The sequence below is a fragment of the Lissotriton helveticus genome, chromosome 12 (genome assembly GCF_964261635.1).
Source record: "Lissotriton helveticus chromosome 12, aLisHel1.1, whole genome shotgun sequence".
Lineage (NCBI taxonomy): Eukaryota > Metazoa > Chordata > Amphibia > Caudata > Salamandridae > Lissotriton > Lissotriton helveticus.
This window is the reverse complement of record NC_136073.1, coordinates 797,748,442-797,770,086: the sequence shown is the minus strand read 5'-3', so window position 1 is coordinate 797,770,086 and position 21,645 is coordinate 797,748,442. Positions and strand designations below refer to the sequence as shown.

At 45.5% G+C, this 21,645-nt stretch overlaps 1 protein-coding gene across 1 annotated transcript in view; it reads right to left on the bottom strand.

The window, feature by feature from the left end:
• ADAMTSL4 (ADAMTS like 4) overlaps positions 1–21,645 on the bottom strand; it is a 334,744-nt gene that overhangs the window by 284,839 nt on the left and 28,260 nt on the right. Inside the window, 1 exon segment of the mRNA XM_078668902.1 lies at positions 8,897–9,344. Within this exon segment, the coding sequence (XP_078525028.1) occupies positions 8,897–9,171 (275 nt within the window). The 5' untranslated portion in view covers positions 9,172–9,344.

The window sequence follows — 21,645 nt, the reverse complement described above, 5'->3', positions numbered from 1 at the left end:
GTTAACCCCCCTCCAGACCTTGTTGCTACACCATGAAAGAACAAGCATTGGCAAAGCTAATTGGTCTCACCTCTTGGCTTTGCAAATGCAGACTTATTGGCTTTGCAATTCGTTTCTACTAATGCTGTTCAGCAGCGTCAAAAAGAGAAAAACATGGTTTTTGCTAATACTGAACGTCTTTGAGAGAAAAAAAGCAGCTACGATGTATATGTGCACAACAGATATCAAGCATGTGCTCTTATGCGCCATGACTATAGCCTAGGCCAGTGCATGATGACATAAATTGCATATATCAACATACATATGCAAGCATATCTTATAACAAATTCCCATTTTATTTGTTTATTTTTAATTTACCTTTTCCAAGATGGTGGATGCACTTGGCGTGGTAAATTTAAAGGTGCACACATATATATATTTTTAAAGGAGTGGTTTGAGTGCAACTCATCGCCGCTTGCCCCTCATAAAACGTTTTAAAAAGCTATGTTGGTGGCAGAAAGCAGAGAGGGGCTTGGAGGCTCACGAATAGAGGTATTTAGGAGTTTCTTAAATGAGAGTGGGAGAGCCACATAAAGTGGGTGGGAAGGTGGTGGGAAGGAGGAAGCAGCGATGGGGGCAAGCAGGAAAACACATGCACTCCTATGGAGTGCTTAAACAAAAAAAACAAGCATTGGAAATGCAATAGGTCTCGCATTAGGAAAGTTTGCACGATTGGTATTGTAAATGACACTTTTTTTTATTTATGTGTTGGTTTTGAAAATAGCAAAATTAATAGCTTTGTCAGTTACAATGTCAATAGTTTTAACTTTCGCAAATGTGACACCTATAGCATTTGTAATGCAATGTGTGTTGTATTTAGGTGACTTAGATGTATTGATATTACAAATAACAATGGCTTTTAATTTTGTAAATAATGTGGTGGGGGATGCGGTGGTGGTGCATGTGGTGGTGGTGGATGTGATGGTGGATGTGGCGGTGGATGTCATGGATATGTGGAGGTGATGGTGGATGTGGTGGTGGATGTGGTGGTGGATGTGGTGGTGGATGTGGTGGTGGATGTGGTGGTGGATGTGGTGGTGATGGTGGTGGTGATGGTGGTGGTGATGGTGGTGGTGATGGTGGATGTGGTGGTGGATGTGGTGGTGGATGTGGTGGATGTGGTGATGGTGGATGCGGTGGTGGTGGATGCGGTGGTGGTGGATGGGGTGGTGGTGGTGGATGGGGTGGTGGTGGTGGATGGGGTGGTGGTGGATGTAGTGGTGGTGGATGTGGTGGTGGTGGGTGTGGTGGATGTGGTGGTGGATGTGGCGGTGGATGTGGCGGTGGATGTGGCGGTGGATGTGGCGGTGGATGTGGTGGTGGATGTGGTGGTGGATGTGGTGGTGGATGTGGTGGTGGAGGTGGAGGTGATGGTGGATGTGGTGGTGGTGGTGGATGCGGTGGTGGATGTGGCGGTGGATGTGGCGGTGGATGTAATGGTGGATGTGGTGGTGGATGTGATGGTGGATGTGGTGGTGGATGTGGAGGTGATGGTGGATGTGGTGGTGGTGGTGGATGCGGTGGATGTGGTGGTGGAAGTGGTGGTGGAAGTGGTGGTGGAAGTGGTGGACGTGGTGGATGTGGTGGTGGTGGATGCGGTGGATGTGGTGGTGGATGTGATGGTGGTGGGTGTGGTGGATGTGGTGGTGGATGCGGTGGTGGTGCATGTGGTGGAGGTGGTGGATGTGGTGGTGGATGTGGAGGTGGATGTGATGGTGGATGTGGTGGTGGTGGTGGATGCGGTGGATGTGGTGGTGGTGGATGTGGTGGTGGAAGTGGTGGTGGATGTGGTGGTGGATGTGGTGGTGGATGCGGTGGTGGTGCATGTGGTGGATGTGGTGGTGGTGGATGTGGTGGTGGAAGTGGTGGTGGATGTGGATGTGGTGGTTGATGTGGTGGATGTGGTGGATGTGGTGGATGTGGTGGTGGTGGATGTGGTGGTGGTGGGTGTGGTGGATATGGTGGTGGATGCGGTGGTGGTGCATGTGGTGGATGTGGTGGTGGTGGATGTGGTGGTGGATGTGGTGTTGGATGTGGTGTTGGATGTCATGGTGGATGTGGAGGTGATGGTGGATGTGGTGGTGGATGTGGATGTGGTGGTGGTGGATGCGGTGGATGTGGTGGTGGTGGATGCGGTGGTGGATGTGGTGGATGTGGTGGTGGATGTGGTGGATGTGGTGGTGGTGGATGCGGTGGATGTGGTGATGGTGGATGCGGTGGTGGTGGTGGATGCGGTGGTGGCGGTGGATGTGGTGGTGGATGTGGTGGTGGATGTGGTGGTGGATGTGGTGGATGTGGTGGTGGATGTGGTGGATGTGGTGGTGGTGGATGCGGTGGATGTGGTGATGGTGGATGCGGTGGTGGTGGTGGATGCGGTGGTGGCGGTGGATGTGGCGGTGGATGTGGCGGTGGATGTGGTGGTGGATGTGGCGGTGGATGTGGCAGTGGATGTGGCGGTGGATGTGATGGTGGATGTGGTGGTGGATGTGATGGTGGATGTGGTGGTGGATGTGGTGGTGGATGTGGAGGTGGATGTGGAGGTGATGGTGGATGTGGATGTGGATTTAGCGCATACTTATGGCATGACTAAAAAAAAAACAAGCTGTTTCTGAGACGCTGCGGGCTCTTAACGACTGAGATGAAATTAGCAGCATTCCTGGATTTCTTAAAGTTTGTCGGAGGGGAGGGGGGCCGTGGGCTTTGCAGCACTCATGAGGCGGTTTTATACATTTTGGTTATCCATTCGTTGTGGGCAAGAGATGGGGAGATTACCAGTGACGGAGGGCAGGGCGCAGACCTTTGCAGCTGTGAGCGCATTCAATTAATGAAAAAAAAAAAGAAGACACGGCCGGCCGGCCGTGAAACTGAAAGCACGGTGGGCAAGAGATGGGGAGATTACCAGTGACGGAGGGCAGGGCGCAGACCTTTCCAGCTGTGAGCGCATTCAATTAATGAAAAAAAAAAAGAAGACACGGCCGGCCGGCCGTGAAACTGAAAGCACGGCCGGCTGGCCGTGAAAAAGCCTTTGATGCAGCAGGGGGTAATTAGGGGAGGAGAATGGCTGGGCTGAGACAGAGCGCAAAGCCTTTGATGCACCAGGGGCGGAGCAGGAAGAGCTGCTGGCGGCACCAAGCTGACGATTTGATGCTGTGCACGCGCATTTTAACTAATTGCGCTTGCGCATTGAGTTAAAAGTACACATGCACTGCATCAAATCGCCAGTCTAGGTAAGCTCTGTTTAAGTCCCTATAGTCTCGCTCTGCTCTATGCGCATGCGCATTGACAGGCGAGACCTAAAAAGTAGGTCCATGAATGGAAGCAATGGAAGGACACAAGTCATCCTATCCAAACATGGTAAAGAATAAAAGGCTCCAAAGGTAGGGCAAACAAAAATAGGTAGAAAATACCATCAAATAAGAAGCAAAATGGGATAGACAAGCCCGCCATCCAATTAAGAAAAAGAGACTTGCCCAAAGCTCAGGCTGCGTATGTAGCTTCATGTACTAGAGAAAACAGTCCTTTGATAATAGAAAACTAAAGCTGTCGGTTAGCGAACCCTAAAACATGTCACGTGGCAGTGGTTTGGCCTTTTGCTATTTCCTGCTGATTAGATCCTAAAAATGGCAGCACTTCAGTCATTTCCTTCTGACCTGGGCAAGAAGCACGAGATGTACTATTTTTACAGAAAAATAGAAGAACATGCCCACGCCCTGCCGTGTCATTTCCTACTTCCTGCTCATCGTCAGCAACAATGCTCCCTCGCTTCATGGGCAGATAGCCCCCACATTATATTTCAAAAGGGGAAGTAATGCTTTGGAATGATTCACCAAATGTACAAGGAAATCCAGAATATGTTAAAAAAAATCTGAAAAGTTATCTTAACAATCGAATGACATGGACTGTGACATGTCTGTCATGACAATAACATGTTAATCCTACCAAGTCGTAAAGTGCATTTGTCTTAGGGGTTTATGCAAAATCATGCTTTTATGTATCAAAGCACTTTGTATTTTTCCCTTTTTCAGAAGAGTGATATTTGGGTAGTGGTACATTTATTTTTTTTGTTGCCAAGCCTTTTGAATTTATGATAAATGATGGCAGAGTTATGAAAATTGTTTGAGGCAAAGTGGTGAGGTTTTTTATTTTTTGACCAGACTGGGGAATTTGTTTTTGACTGGAGATTATATGTGTCTGCTTCTTACCTTGAGCTCCAACACTCCAACGTTTACCCTTCAGTTGCTCTATACATTTACTATGGAGTTTCCACAATCAGCAAGGATTAGAAACAGAAGTTTGTTTCTTAGATCCAATCTTGGATTTTCATTATTATAGTGTTATTCCTTATTGAATAATTTTAACTTTTGAAAAAAAGGAGCTTTTAAAAGTCCATCAATAATTTGCCTTTATGTGAATTGGGCTGCACCTTGACACATACAACTGAAGGAATAACAGAGTCTTCTGACTGAAGCGTGATTTTGAGTCCTGATGATGTCCGTAGGGACAAAACGCATTGGCTGGGCTACGTTAACTACTTCTAATAGAAAGCAATGATTGATTAAAATGAGGGCTCCCGTTTTTATGATATTTATTTTTTTAACATTTCCGTCTGTATTTATCCATATTTATTTTTTGCCCATTTTATCAGTATTTATTCATATTTATTTCGTGTTTTACGCCAAAAATTAAGTTGTAAAACTACATTTCCATATTTATTTAACTGATCGATGTGCACTCATACTTTGATGTCTGTCGTGTTTTAGCTATTTAAGCTGCCAAATATTACATAAAAATACATCCACTGGTAAACATTAGCATTATACCACAAATGTATGTTGACGTATGCCTTTATTTAAGGAAATGTCATCCTGTTTTTTCATTTCCCATGCTGTCCAGCGGTTTACCTGTTGGGCTATAATCTATGAGAGACAGCATGGATTTTCACTTAAAGAAGCACCATTTGTTGTATTTATCCACCTTAAAAAATAAATGCAGACAGAAAACACGTTGTTTTCTGCCTCTATTTATCTGTAAAAATCCGTAAAAACAGAAAACAGGGAGCCTTAATTAAAATTTGGATCTACTTTAAGAAACACAAGACTCCAAAGTGATTATTTGTTGACTGAGGACTGAAAAGAGTTATGGAATGAAGATTTCTATTCTTTGAATTTTAGAAAGAAAATTATTGAAGGACTTTTACACGTTCCTTTTTTTCAAAAGTTGAACTTTGCATTAATATGGCCCAGGGGCAGTGGGACCACGTAAAGTTGAGTGTGGAAATGTGTTAAGGGAATTATCTTGATATTACACAAGGGCACCCTTGTTCTTAGCCCACACTGCCAGTTTAGAGTTTTGAATCCTTATTAAATAAATCCAACCAGAAAACCAGGACTCCCATCCGCAATGTGTCCACTTTCCAGATAGTTTAATACCACGTCCTATTGTTTATCTAGTGTTGTAGTGGCTCTTTTTTTCCAAATCAATTTCATTTACTGTAAAAAATTTAAGATCAACCCAAAATCATTACAAAATACGGCATGAAAATCTAAAACTAGAGAAAAGATGAAAAAGTTCAGATCTCCATACACCAATTTAGAGATTAAAATTGGTGTAAAGTATTTATTTGGAAATCAAAGTTGCTAAATTTAAAATGAAAAACTCTGTTTTTTCCTCTCTATTTGCATGATCGAGTGAAAAGTGCCTTTAATCAACAATCCGAATAAACCCCATATTTCACTTTTTTGGCCTACACCATGTGCACTTCTTGCTTCCATCTTTCCACCTTGTGTTGCCTTACACTCCTCCCTGGCAAAGGGATTTTATATTCTGCTCATTCCAGATCCGAAAATAATCTTCAAACTATTTTTAAGGCTTCTGAGCTATGCTAGTGGACTCTGAACTATTTCTGAGGAGTCTAACGTAGATTACATATTTTATGCAGGTTGTTATGGACTTTGACAGGAGACTGTGTATTCCTTAGACCAGGCTCCTCCAACGAGTAGCTCGTGAGCAACTGGTGTCACTCCAGCTACCTGTTAGTAGCGCTCCTGTGTCTGGTCCAGCCTACTAAATTAGAAGTTTTGCTTGGCTGAATTATTATATGTGTACTGAAATTGAAAAGCTTGTATTTTTTTGAAACTCAAAAGATGGTGTCTGAAAAATGAATGGCTGAATTTCTAAATATATTTAAAGCTGATATTTGATTAATAAGTCATGGGACGTTGGGGAGATGTATTACTAATACTACTACCTTGGTGTAAGGGCATTATGGGTTAGGCTGATATGTATTATCTATGTAAAGGCATTTCACACTGACAGCACCTCATAAACATTACTGATAGCAACTTTGCCTGATGTTCGAAGGCAATCTTGCATGGGGTGGCCACTAGTGTAATTGTGTCATGGGTGATGACCAGGGCCGGACTGGGAACCAAAACTGGCCCGGGAAAACTGCTTGGCTGGCCCCCTCTGGGGTAAAGGGGGTGCCGCCGAGCTCTTTGTTTGCAAGGGCCGGCTTCGGGCTATTTTGTTACAGGGGGACGATATTGCTGACCTGTCCGGTGCCCGCTACGGACAGTCTGACCCTGGTGGTGACTATTACAACACTAATAATATTAGTAGCTCGGGTGATTTTTATCGGACATAAGTAGCTCATGTTACAATAAAGATTGAAGACCCCTGCTTTAGATACTTTACTACAGTTTGAAATTAGACGAACATTTTGTATACTACTGAGCTTGGTTATTAGGGCACCCTGTTCAATTTTAGGCTGTCCAGTCACTGCAGCGTTATAATTTCTTTTTACCATAAATTTATATTTTGGCAGGCGATTGCTGAGGATCTTGTCACAATCAGTATTGTCTCATAGTTGTTCTCTATGGAGTGTTGTTTCCATTTTTCTTGTAGAATTTATACTGCTTTTGAGACCTTAATGCAACAATAATCATTGCTTCTGGAATTAATTAAAAGATACAATGCAGAGTCCTTCCTTATCCTTTGAGCTTTACAAAAAAGTATCCTAATGGTTTTTCTTGTGGGTGAGCTCGCTGTGGGTTGACTTGGCTGAGAGGATGGGTTGGCTGTTATTGTGGCGGCATATTTAACTCACAATGGTCCTCACAGTGTTGGTAAATCCCAACAAAATAAGACAAACACCGTCCGCGAGGACTATCGCGCTACGGGCACCGTCCCTATAGAGTATCTATATACTTTTGAGTGAGTATCCCAAACTAATTGCGTACTTATATGTTCTTGTTTCCACTGTATAACCTTCCCCAGTATCAAGTCATGCCTGGATTTAGACTAGTATAATAAACACTACATTACGGTCAACGACTGCGCACAATGGATTAAATAAATTGATATGCATTGTGTCAAAGGAATAGATTTAAGATTTCTTAAAGACCAATAACTGACACAAGAATCAAGCCTGTGAACTAGTCCAACATTAGAAAGAACAATCACGTTGGTGGCTGACTGAAGTAATATGATGATTAAAATAGCTGCTTAACTGGATTAGCTTGTGGTAGAGGACTGGAGTATAGTATCAGATGCTGATGTATGTTCGAGTTTGCGTTCTCTGGGTCTACAATAGCCCTAGAGCCCTCCGTAGTGGGCTCTACCAGCCATTAAAGGCCTGCTCCTGCGTTCTTTAACAAGACAGAGGCCTTTTAATGGCCGGTACAGCCCGCTATGGAGGGCTCTAAGGCTATTATAACATTTCACCCTTAGAGGTCAGAATGTTCTAATTTGTAAAACAAAGGCATCGCAGGGCCCAAGGGGGTTGAAATCCCCTTGGGCTCCGTGATGCCTTTGCTAAACATTGGAAGGTTGATGCTCCAGGCTTCTACCGGCCATTAGAAGCCCGGGGCACTCTATAGTCTTCAATGGAGCGCTCAACATTCAAATGTTCTAATATTTGTTACTTCTGATGGACAAGTTGGTGTCCATTTAGTTTTTAGTGACTGTGGGAAGAGGCTGCGGAACGACTCAAGGTGCTGCAGCGTAGTTTGGTGGTTGTAAAGAGGAGCTATATTTTGTTTGAGTACCTAAGGAGACCTCATTACAGATACTGATGACAAGTGAGGAAGAAACGCGAGGATTAATCGTGACAATAAAGAGGACGAGTAAGATGAAAGAACGAGGAATGAGAAAGGATGGTGCCGTGGTGTACATTGGTGAGGAGTATGGGATAAGGATGAGTGACGGGTGAGGAATTAGGACTAAAGTCGCTCAAAGGATGGGGATAATTAAAGAGAAAAAGCGTGGGTGATAAATGAGGGGTAAGGCTTTAGGAAAGAGAAGGAAGAAAAGAGAGTTGAGGGATTAGGAGTGAGGGATGAAGAGTGAGGAATGAGGAGTTAATATTGAGGAGATGAGGCTGATGAAAGAGTGCTCTGTGATGGGCCACGAAGGGAGTTCACAGCCTGCGGACGAGGATCATGGACTCAGGACCGAGGAGTCATGAGGGCTGGGATATTTTAAATGGGGGGTTAATAAGTAAGGAATGAGGAGGTCCAGGTTAATAACTCGTCTGTTGATGAGTTTACAACCTAGACCTATCCCAGGGTTAACCTTGACATCTTGAACTCACTACCACTGGAGAGCCAAGTGCACAGCAAAATGAACTTAATTATCCAACTGCGGTGCACCAGTACTCGTGCTACTGGGATACCTGTGGTAAATGTCAGTGTACTGTTGCACAGACCCTGTAGGGTAACCAATGAAAATGCTTCTTTCACAGGATGTCCAGATGTGAGCTTAGGACTCTATAGAAGTATGGGGATATACTTGTGTGAAGAAAGAGAGAAAGAAAGAAAGAAACAAACAAACAAACAAACAAACAAAGGACACATCTCACCTTTTACTCCAGTTTTGTATGGTGGTAATCTTGCCCCTGTAGCCTTTGCTCCCATGTTTCTTGACCGCCATCTTGATACTGCCATGTGTCCTCCAGTCTCTTGCAAACGCCATCTTGTTGATGCCATCTTCACTCCAGTCTTTCATGGCCACCATTTTGTCCTCCATGCTCTTGGCTGGTTCAGCAGCCACCTTGTCACTTGTGTACTGACTCCCGTCTCTTGCAGCCATCATCTCGTCACTGCAGTCCTTCCTCCAGTCCCAAGAGACCACCATCTTGACATTGGTACCCTTACTTTAGTCACTTGCTGGAGCCGCCTTGCCCAAGATTCTCTCGCTCATGTTACCTGCTGATCTCCTGCCTTCAGAGGATGTCTAGTTCCAAGACCTGGCACAGACTTGCAGGAGGACAGTCCTCAAACCACCAGAGACAGCCAGAGGGATTGAACCTGCCAAAGAAGAAAGAAGCAAAGTTGAGTGTCCATCCAACAGCCGCATACCTCGTCCCTAAATACACGAAGGTCACGCTTCAATCAAATGACAGCGTTGGACCCCCTCACATCAGATTCATCAGAAAAATCCCTCACCTCTTTGACAAGACAACATTGTACCGCCATCAAATTTGTATTTGAAATATATTAAGCACACTAAGACCAAAATTGTATCATGGCGCTAACTAGATCAGTATGTAAAGTAGTTGACTGAAGGGAATCTGAAAATGCTACAACTGGCTATTAATGAGAAAAAGCCAAGTTTTCAAAGACCTTCTTAATTTTAGTAGGTCAGAATGAAGTCTTAATGAGGCTGGCAATGTAACCTTACTTACTTTGTGCCTTGTACTTTCATCACTTACCGCCTCATTGTTCGTCACTGAAGTCTCAAACCTCATCAAAAGATAGCTATGTATATTGTTCGCAACTCGTTACTCGAAGATTATACCACCTTCCTGAGACCTTCGTACCTCTAGGACATGGGAAGTGGAGACTACATTTATATGACACACATATCAGCATCATACGGAGCTTGTGATTTCAATATATGAAGCAAATGTCTCCGTCATGTGAAGCACCTACCTCCATCATGTGAAGTTCATACCTCCTTCATATCAAGTGTATACTTCCATCGCGTGAAGCACATACGTCTTTTATATGAAGCTCACACATCCATTACGTGAATCAAACACCCTCTTCATAAAAGGCACACGCCTAATCGCATAAACCTAATTCATCTGTATGTGAGTATCATACCTCATTGTATGAGTCTCATAGCTCCACAACATTAGTAATTTCTCCTCCATATGCCCTCCTTGTCCTCTATCCTCCATTAGATGAGACTCCGTTACAAACAGAAGACCTATTGTGGCTTGGAAACGCCCAATCACCCGGCCCCGTTGGCTTATTCTGGTCTTCCTTATGAATTTACTCAAGGGCTCTCAACAGAACGCGAGTCCACTATCCTTGCGCCAAAATTTAACTCGAGATGTCCAACAGCACAGAGGTCCTATCAATGTCCAAAGGGAGCCAGCACTGCATATATTTTCTTTGCATTCAGAGATGGTAAAGTGGACTTTTATCTGTTGAGTTCAGAAGTGGTAGCGCCAACTGAACTGTTTTATTGTACACTAGCTGCCCGTCCCGACGTTGTCCGGGTATAAAAAAGATTTACCTGAAGGACGGCAAACTTTACCGAACACTACCCCACCACTTTCCAATGCAGCAGGCGTCTTAGAATGCCCACGCCCACACACAACAATGCTGAAGGGCACGCACACCTTACGACGTGCACAAACGCTAATCTCATCACAGTGAGATTAGCGTTCGTGCACGTCGTGAGGTGTGCGTGCTGTTCAGCGTTGTTGTGTGTGGGCATGTGCATTCTGAGATGTGTGGGCAAGTGCATTCTGAGACGCCTGCGTTTATCTCCGGTTGAGATTGGTAACGCTTATGCCCACAAAGGTTGCTTCGCAACATATATTATTAACGCCGCCTGAATGGCAATGTGCGTGAATGCGGCGCACCTTGTGTCTTCTATACGGACGTGTGAGAAGTGATTAAAACTCGTGAATGGAAAGGCGCGCTACTGAATGACGCGGCCATTTTTTTGTTATAAAATTTGTGGCACGCCCCTCTGAAAACGCTGTTGTGGTACACCCCTCTCACAAAGTATAATGTGTGTACTTTGACACGGCTACGACCACGCCCCCGACACGCCCACGGCCCTCTGAGTGTGTAGTTTGACACGACCACGCCCCTCTGACAACGGTTACGGCCACAAAGTAAAATGTGTGTAGTTGGACACGCCCTCGAACACGCCCCCGACACGCCAACGCCCACGCCCACAAGGGACTACTTTACCCCTAAGGTTCTTTGACGTTTCTAATGTATATGGTGGCCACCTGTATAGACTATGTCCATCTGCTGCAACTCCCCTTTCCAATGCTGTATTGGGTGTTGTGATTGGTGCTGTACTTCTTGAGTTTACCCGCCTCAAAGGTTTCAGCTCTCTCTTTATAATAGTAGTATAGATTATCCACATTATACACAGTCATTTATGATTTACTCCCCTATGTCTCCTACAAGAGTAGGCTTTGACTACTCAGCATACTGCTCCGGGAGAGTAAAGCGACCTAATGGAGAACTTGATCATCTCTTGGTGTTATTGACCAAGAACATTAGTGGTAAATGACGCTACCGACCATGGATACAGCCCAATAACAACTGACTGCACAAGATGTTGTATAAAAACCCACAGACCATATATTTTGTTTTAAGTGGTGGAAAACCATCACTATTAGAACTTGACACATCTTGTAGCTGGAGCGGTCACCCCACTCTCTACAGGTGGATGTTTGGAAGACAAACGGCGTTCCCGCCTTCTTGAGTTGGGCTTCGTCCAATAACGTGGGGCTTTTTCAGCAGGCAGTGATTATCGGCCGCCCCCTGTTGCCCATGCCCACACCAGAACGTCTCCGCACTCCTCCTTTCCACAGTTGTCCTGGAGCCGTGGCCAGAATTCCAATCCCAAAACACTGTTTTCAACATAAGTGGTATAAAAGTGGGCAGATTAAACAAACATTGGGGAAGGGAAAGAACAGGGCATTTCTTAAGGGAAACATTTTTAGCTGTTCTCACCACACGAAAAGCAGCCAAGTACAGCCAGTACTTTTCCACTTATAGCTTTCACCGAATAAACCAAAACAAAGCCCTGAATGTTAAAATATACTGAGAAAGGAAGAGCTGGGAACACAGGGTGAGGTTTGAGTGGAAATTAGAAGGGCCAAAGGGGATCCGTTCTAGAGTAGCAGAGAGGGAGCTACAGGAGTTCTAGAGTGCTGGAACACGACAGGAATGGTGGATGTTATGGAGCACAGCAACAGACTTTGGGGGGCACTAGTCAGTTGTCAGAACAGGCAGCAGCAGTGCTTAATTTGTAAATAAATAAATAAAAAAAAAATATATATATATTAGTAAGTGCCAGGGCCCTCGTCATGAGATCACTGCAGCTCACACCATACAATGCCCCTGCCAGCGCAGCCAATGACAGAACCAGCACAACCACTAACCATCACACTCTTAAAAGAGTGACAATTCAGACAATTTCAGGCCCCAAGGCTATAAGAATGGCTTGGGCTGCATGTATTATCCATGTTTAATGTATATTGAAATAATAAACAATTGCTTTTGTGCTCAACTCTAATTTGGACAGACTGCGCCACCATGTGGCAGACTGTCATAAGTGCCGGTGTTGACAATTAAGTTCTGTTACCGAGCTCCAGAGACCACCAGCTCAAATTAAGCACTGCAGCAGGGGGCAATGGATCTCTTTAGGAATAGATCAATATTCATGTGCAGGGCGCAGAGTCAGCGCTTTCAAAAATGGTCAACCCAGCACCACTCTACAGGCGGCAGAGACTAAAACTGGCCAAAGGGGGGGTTTTGTGGGACATGGCGGCCCTCTCCAACTCTCAAAGCAGGCCGATAGAGTGTGGCTTACATGGGATATAAACAAGAACAATTCCCAACAGGTATCATTAAAAGGCAATTTCAACAATGTATGCAATTCGCATTACATAAATAAGCAACAAGGAGTCTCTAAGGTTTTTTGAAAAGGGGTATTATTCACCAATTGAAAAAAAGGGAGAGGGGTCTTTCACATGGCAATACAGTTAGACAGCACTGTACAGAACAAATCATGTGACAACCCGGTGGCACTTGGTGAACAGTGATATATACAGTTGGTGATGGTGAGAGTGCAAGTGCTAAGGTGAACAGCGTGATCAACGCATAGTGACAAATTATAAAACAATAATGGCTCCAAAAGATCAAGTTGTAGTCACTTAGAACATGATTGAATGAATTTTAACAGGAGCACAAAACGTAATATGCGCCATAAAATTATGCTGTGAAGTCGACGGCGTTTCGATCCCCGTGAGTCGGGATCGTCATCAGGACAGGGTTGTCGATGAGGACAGTGATAGTCACCAAAGCGGAGGCGCGTGGGTGGCTAGGGTCCAAGCGGTCGCTCAGGAATCGGCGGCTGATCGATGGTTGGGTAGAATCTAATCAGCGGGGAGGTGCGGCGCCTGTATGAATCAGGGCGGCGGAGGGCGATTAGGGCTCTCAGGACCTTGTGTTGCTCGCAGTTAATGCAGGAGCTACATTACATGGGATATGGCAGTATGGCTGAATAGCCTGCCCTTCCCTGCGCAAGTATGCACTGTGCCCTTATGCTGCCTCTGTGGCGCCATGTGTGTTGTGTGTTGTGTGCTTCAGTGCTCCAGGGTACAGTCCCGTGACCCTCCTGTGTACTCGATCCAGATTAAAGATAGATCCATGGAGTGCTGAGAAACAAGGCCGCCTTTAGTGATGCGTCACACGGGCGCGCGCCAGGGCGGCCGCTGCACGTGGCCGGCTGAGGCGGAAGGAATCTGGGCGGAGGGACATCTCGCGGGACTTGGGCGCTGACAATGCCAACATTGTGGAGGGACGTCTGTCATCGACCCGGGCGGAGCGGCCTTCATGCGAGGGCCGGGCAGTTCTCAGGGGGGCCCACGGCGGCCTGCACGGAAAACGGGACAACATCAGCATGCAAGGGAAAAAATACACCAATTTGGGGGCCACCGCAGCGCGCAAGGAAAAACAAACACCAAACTGAGAGCGCAGTCACTGTCAAAGCTGAACAAGAGCCCTGGGACGGCAACAGCATGAGCGGGAAAACAAACAGCAAACCCTGGCGCCAAAAATGAAGAGAACTATAACATGCATGGAAAAAACACACACTGACTTGGATCGCACCGAAAATGCATAAAGCATATTTCAAATAACACCGAAAAAAATGATACAGCCATAATATGCACAGAAAAACATGCACTTACCTGACTGTATGCACTTAAAACACACTGATTTATGCACTAGAGCTAACACAGTATGCACGAAAAAAACGTACTAATCTGGCCCCTTAAGTCTTGTGCCTATAATCGCAACTCGAACTTGAATACAAATCCTGGGACTGCTATGTAAAGAAACATGCATAAAATCCTGGGCCATCACCGGTACAAAAGGGGGTGGTGATGGACGGAGCATCTGAATCAATCAAACACTCACACCCAGTCATCAGATCTGGGTTAAATCCATCACCGTTCTTTAGCCCACTCTGCCACCCCAGTTCAGACATGGCCATATGCAAAACAGTCTGACCCTGTGCCATCACAGCATGCATAGATAAACTCACAGTAACCTAGCAGATGCAAAAGATGCAAAAGACACAATGAAAACATGAACACGAAACTTGGCACTGCAATATATGTCCAGAAATATGCACTAAAGTGGGGCATAAAACCGGAGACCACCGCAGACTGCACAGAAAAATGCATATTCTCTAATTTGGGACCACAGGACATGAGCAAAACACACAATTCAACCATGAGCACAAAACATAGGACTGCAACAGCATGCACAGACATACATGAACCAAACCTGTATGTAAAGTAGTGTTCCTGTAGTAAGTACTCTTTTAAGTACCATACGTGTATTTTGGCGTACGTAAATTAGAATTCATATTAAGCTGTTGTATAGTTATGTAGTTTACATGCCTTGTGAATTGGCCCTAAAACATCTACTATGGGTATTGCATAGTAATGTACAGGGAATATGTATATACAGTTTCACAAATAATAAGGATTTTGCCACCTTTTTACTTCTACTAATAGGATGCTGAAAGCTGTGGGTCGATTTTACAAAGGCGTGTAAGAGTACGTAAAAGAGTACTTGTCTAGTAGAACTTCCCGTACTCATAAATGTTTTTGTGAATCGGCCAACGAAGACTTCAGACTTGAACACAAATTCTGGGACTGCAAAGGCATGGATGGGAAAACACCACCACACGTGACCTTGAGCCATGTAACTTCAAAAGCATATCCAACAAACAGACATGAAACCTGCATCCGGCACTGGATGTGTGCAATGCGAACATATCCAAACCTCAGAGGTCATCACACTCAACATTTCAGATTTAGCACTTTCTCCAGAAATGGGAAGATTTCTCCAACATTCCTCCTCACCCCCACCCAACTCTGAAAGAGGCCTTACAAATCTAACCCTTCAAATCGAGGTGACCGTATACATTGTGACCCTCTGTGCCAGGAGGAAGGCTCGTAGTGTTGGGGTGGGATCAGTCACTATTTACCTAATGTGAAGAGCAGGATTGTGCTATATTCATAGTAAGATTTCCAGATGACTCTATGGTCATCAAGAAGAAAAACAGCAAGCACTGACAAAAGCCAATATGTCTTGCCTTTGTAGCCTATTCGCTTTGCCAATGGTTTTCAGCGAGGCAGCACAGAATCAAAGATGCATGGTTGTAGGAAATTGGGTTTTTGTTACAGTACCCCAGTATTCCCCCCCCCCCCCAAGTTTTGTCGGGTAACTGGTGCAACTTTGACTGAGAGTGTGCTGGATTCCTGTACAATTGTTACACAAATGGCACCCCATTAGGCTTCCCTTGTAAGTCCCTGGTGAGTGGTATCCCTAGTACATAGGGCATTGGACCTAAATAGGGCCCCTAAGGGACGCAGCACAAATTGTGCCACCCTAAGGGATACCTCACTAGGGTCATTCAAACTGCCACTTCAGCCTGTGTGACTTGGTGCACAGAAAACCGATGAGTCGACATGGAACACATCCCTGTGTGCCATGCCAGCAAAACACTGCATGTGGTATAGGTAAGTCACACCTTTGGCAGGACTTACAGCCCTAAGGCAGGGTGCACTATACCCATGTGTGGGCATATCTGCCTGAGTGGAAGTGTCCTGGTATCTACATTCACCCTTAGATATCACAAGTGCAGAGGGAAGCCACGACGAGTGTATGGGTTGGAAATCCGTCATTACGAGTTCCCCAGCTACATGATGGCTTCACTGTACCCCAAGGTGTTTGGTACCAAACACCTTGTCTTAATAAACCCACACTGATGCCAGTGCTGGATTTATTAATACATGCACACAGATAGCACCTTGGCGATGCCCCCTGGAAATCAACCAACTACAAGTGTGTATACTGACTGGCCTCGACCAGCCAGCCACCATAGACAGGCTCCTGACCTCCCGTGGTGAGATCCTTCGCTCTCGGAGGTTGGGAACAAAGCCTGCTCTAGGCAGAGGCGTTCACACCCCCTAACAGGCTGGACATTCCAGGGCGGAAAGATTCAAAGGCTCTGCCGCCTTTGTTGTCACAGATAGTGAAGGGGCCCACCCCCTTGTCCTGACCCTACTTTTTGGCAGCAAGGCAGGTGGGAAAATTAGCAATATTAGGAGGTGTGCCCACATTCAGCCAGCACCACCCCTAGGGCGGGCCAGCTGATCTGGACACCACTGTCCAGATTCCTCCATGTTGTTTTGTATGGAATTAGCCATCTAGGTTCTAGGTCATGCCCACTTCCCAAAGGAAGAGGTCATATAGAGGGTGTAGGCATCCTAAAGGTACATAGCCCATTTGCCACTACCTGTCACTCCCTATAAAGCCCGTAAATTGAGTATTTAGGGGGCACCCTTGAACCCAAGGACTCAGATTTGACGGATCAACAGAAGAAGGATGAAGAAGAATCGCTGCCTGGTGAGAACTGCAGCAGAACTTTGGAGTGAAACCCTGTGGTCCTCAGTCCTCTCTCGACAATCGCAACAGAGTGACTCGTCCTATGAGCTGGAGAGCTACCAAAGTCTTGGGCATCCTGCTAGCACTTTGACAAACACCCAAAAGTCTCCCTTGGAGTAGAGGAGTTACTCCCCTGCAGCCTGCAGGCATCAGCAAGCAGAGTCTAGTCTACAACCTTGCAGCTCCCCGGCCAGACTGATACCACAGATGACCAGGAGAAGGTCCTCTTACTCTGGAAGGTCAGATCTGTCTCCCCACCAAATGTGAAGACACCAGGACCAACCAAAGCCGTATAGTATCAACCCCCGGGGCACTGGACACCCTACACCAAACAGCAACAGCGAGAGTCCAGGCCGGATTCGCACTTCACCAGGACCAAGACGCCATCGAGAGATGTCAGCATCACTGAGACCCACTTCAAGAGTGGCCCAACTGCCTTTATTTCTCCTCTTCCAGCTGTTTGTCCCTTACAGTGAGCTGCATTTTTGCACACCAGCCCTGCGGACCTAACCACTCTGCTCCTGAGCCTCCTGGCCTGGGTCCTGATGAACTAGCTGTGCCCCTGTGCTCCAAGACCCCTTGCGACCGGAGCCCCCATTTGGGATTCCTTGGGCTTGCCTGCAAGTCCCCCTGTGCAGACTGTTTTCAGGTGGCCCCCCTTCTCCGTAGCGCTCCCGCTACAAGCCTCGCCAGCACCCTGCTCCCAGTAGAACCGGGGCAGTTCCCGAAGAACCGCTGTTAGTGCTTTGAACCTTGAGCCACTACTATTCTGATCCCAGAAGGTGAATCCCTGAAACCGACTGTAACAACGTTTATGCAACTTTGACTTTTCCTCCCATAGGATTGCATAGTGCGTAAAAGCGCACAGGTTTGAACATTTACTTACCTGAGCATATTTTTATCGAAAACTATACTTACCTTGAAAGGAAAGTTCTTGAGTTTGAAATATATATAAAAAGAAGTGTTATTTTTCAAAATTGGTATTGGATTTATTCTTGAGTGTGTTCTCATTTATTGCCTCTGTGAGTACAACTTCTTAGCACTCCCCTTTGATAAGCCTAACTACTCGCCAACTCTACACCAAAAGAGAGCGTTCATATTATCTACTTTAGCCTCTGTAAACCAATTGGGGACCCAATGGACTCTCTGCACTGTGTCCTTCTTTTTAGTACGCTATACAGAGAGCCAGCTTCCTACAATGGTTTTACCAATGGTATATACAGAATGAAAACAATGAATCCGACGCTCGGGGTACTCCGCCATGTTTTTGGTACCATCTCCACCAAACTCTGAATAGGCCCCATAATCTCATAGTGGGGATTTCAAAACTGGGCAGTATTGTCACTGCATGAGACACAATTCAGCAGCACCGGCTATATTAATACAGATAAAATGGGCGATTCCTTAACCCCTTCACTGCGGTGGCTATTCCGCCGCAGTGCTAAGGGGGCGGGGCGGCCGCATGCTGGTGACGGAACCGCTCCGTCACCAGCCGCGGTTCAGCTGTGCTTGTGACGGAGCGGTTCCGTCACGGCCCCGCCCGCTCAATAGAACGCGCCGCGCAGGCACGGAATTCACGCCGCGCAGGCGCGCCGAGCGAGCCGTGACGGAACCGCTCCGTCATCAGCACAGTGCGACCGCAGCTGATGACAGAGTGGTTCCGTCACCAGCAGAGGAGGGGTTAAAGAGTGAAGGTGGCCGTAGAGGACGAATGTCGATGCAATACCTTCATTCCGTGTGGAGATGGACGACACCGGAGCCGTACCAGATCACTGTGAGTGCAATGCAATTGCACAGGGAATGTAGGGTACAGATTACAACTTCTGTCTTAGTTGGCAGGAACACAGTGTATTGTATATCCCTAGCAAATTAAAACTTAATAGGGGTTACAAATCTATAGATGTATTTGTCTTATCAGGTCAGCGTTTCTATGTACTCAGTGTAACATATAGGTAAAGAGATACAATAACAATTCTTTCTCATTAAAAAGATGAATCTATTACAAGTTAAAAATCAATATATAGCACATATCTAACCCTATGTACCTAATCGACATATATATATACAGTTGTTTAATCATAAAATATAGTTACATAACTTTAGGGAAAATTCAAGTTGTGGAAGACAGAGTACTTTTTCTTCGACGCGCGTTTCGACGCAAACTGGGCCTTCGTCAGGAAAAGCCACACATATACACCTAAAACATAATATTAGAGTTACACTGCAGTGCCTGATACATTGCAAAATGAGTTGGCAGGAAGATCACAGTGGTGATGCCACAAAGAGACCGGTGCCAAGGACGATCGAACAGGCATGTTCTCAGCATGATCTAAGTGGTGGCTACATAGAGAGGAGGTCAGTAATAGTGGGGAGAGGAGAGTAAACATGAAGGAGTGAATAAATGTGCCTTTATGTGTGCTACCATAGGGATGAGGTGGTACAAAAGGGGGTGGTGATGGACGGAGCATCTGAACCAATCAAACACTCACACCCAGTCAACAGATCTGGGTTTAATCCATCACCGTTCTTTAGCCCACTCTGCCACCCCAGTTCAGACATGCAAATCAGTCTGACCCTGTGCCTCATGGGAACAGTCCAGCCCGAACTGCCAAGCCATGCCTTCCCTGAACCGGAAACAAGCTTCTGAGGACCGGTTTCTGGCATTTCAGCCGTCTTCAGCCCGGCTTGCTTGAATCCAGTGGCAAAGTGAGCAAGGGACTCACGTCTGAGCATACCCTGCCAACTTATGGCAAACAAAGTGGTTTTGTATCACCATAGGGACGAGGCAGGCTACCTGGCCAAAATCCGACAATGGGATCTGTTAATAGATTTTTAAGGCGCCCATTAAATGGGAGTTTCAATTAGCATTGAATGATGCTAAGTTGGGCCTATCCCGCAACAAAAGTCCATACTTGGAATATAGTTATCACACTGAGCGCATCATCTAACCTTGAAAAAAAATCATTGGACATGTCTTAACCGGAGGATGGATCTGAATAGAACTGAGAAGTTCAGGTTGTGCTTTTCTGTACTTTGGATGGGATCCATGGACGAGCAGCGCGTGGGCACACCAGTGCCGAAATTTGTGCATCAAGAGATTTGAACACTTTGCACATTTTTTATGGGGGGAAAAATGGACACTTGCCTTATTTGAAGTTATGTTCTAAAAGGGTGACGTTGGAAACGCCTTGTAAGTGTGGAAGTGCTCATAATTAGGACAGTGAAAGAAAAATTAAGGAGGTTTGATGTTTTGTTGTGCAAGGCGTGAGCATCTAGTTCCTCCAGACAGGAAGGGAGCAGATGGAAGATAGTGAACTTTGCTCAATAGTGGTATTTGGGTATTTCAAGACCTCACAGGCATGTGCACAGATTTGTGACATGTTTGTGCAAAGCGACACGCGTGAGAAGTAGAAAAAGGAATATGGGTAGCTGGGCGAGCTCTATAGGACTACGGGATATGTGAGATCCGAATGTGCAGGAATCAAAAAATTGGCGATTATTGCTCAGTTTGGTGGAGTCACTCAATGCTCGAGCTGTAAGATCTTCAACATATGTTGCACTCTGCAGCCTCACATGCTCACATGGAAGAGACACTGGCAAATGTACTCACTTTCCAGACCCAATAATGAGAAATGACAGGTATTTTAAAATGTGCCTGGGTTAGTCTGAAATCATACACACATGGGAAGGGTGGGACAAGCAATACACCGCGTAGAAGGATTTGAAATCAGCACATGAGGAAGAGTGCAAGAAAAGACCTGTACCCAATGACATCCTAGAAAAAATAGTTCTCTGAATGCAAGCAGTGGAAGGACACAAGTCATTGAAACAGGAAACAGTAAAGAAGAAATGCTCCAGAGGCAGGATAAAACAAAGAATAGATTGGGAAGCAATTGAATAAGAACCAGTTAAATGAAATAGACAAGCAAGCTATCCAGCCAAAAGGAAGGGGCTGACCCAAAGACCACTATATGTATATATTTGAATGTTTTAGCTAAAATAGGCATTTGATAATAGACAGCAGTCTTTAAGCAAGACCACCCAAAAAAGTAGAAGGTATCTCAGACTACATGTTCACAAGGCAGGGTGTTCTCCTGGAAATATTTTTTGAGACTCAGCTGGAAATTCATGCAATTATGCAGTTGGTCAAAGAAGTTTTTTTATCAAGACACAAGCAGGTTAAATTTAGAATGAGGCAACTCCATTGGCTCCCAGTCTAATAGAGAATTATTTTTAAGGCAGGATGCTTCACGCGTCGCATTTTTTAAGATTCAGGCCAAGCCTTCATTGGGAGGAAGCCTGCTAAATTCAGGCCATCTGTCCACCTGAGCTTGGTTTAAAAGATTCCTCTGGCCGTCTCCAGATTCAAAGCTTCCAGATGGGAGGCGGATCCTTTATAGTCCAGGCGGGTGGCTATGGAACACCCCTATCTTTAGAAGTGGTGGTATATACCTCAATTTATTTATTTTTTAAATCGGATTGTTAGCTGTGCTGTAGTTCTGCTAATTTTAGCAGTGTGTGATGGTTGCTCCAGCACCAAGAAACAGAAGAGTCTGTATACAGCACTATACAAATATAGGCTAGATTAACTGAGAGATGCAAT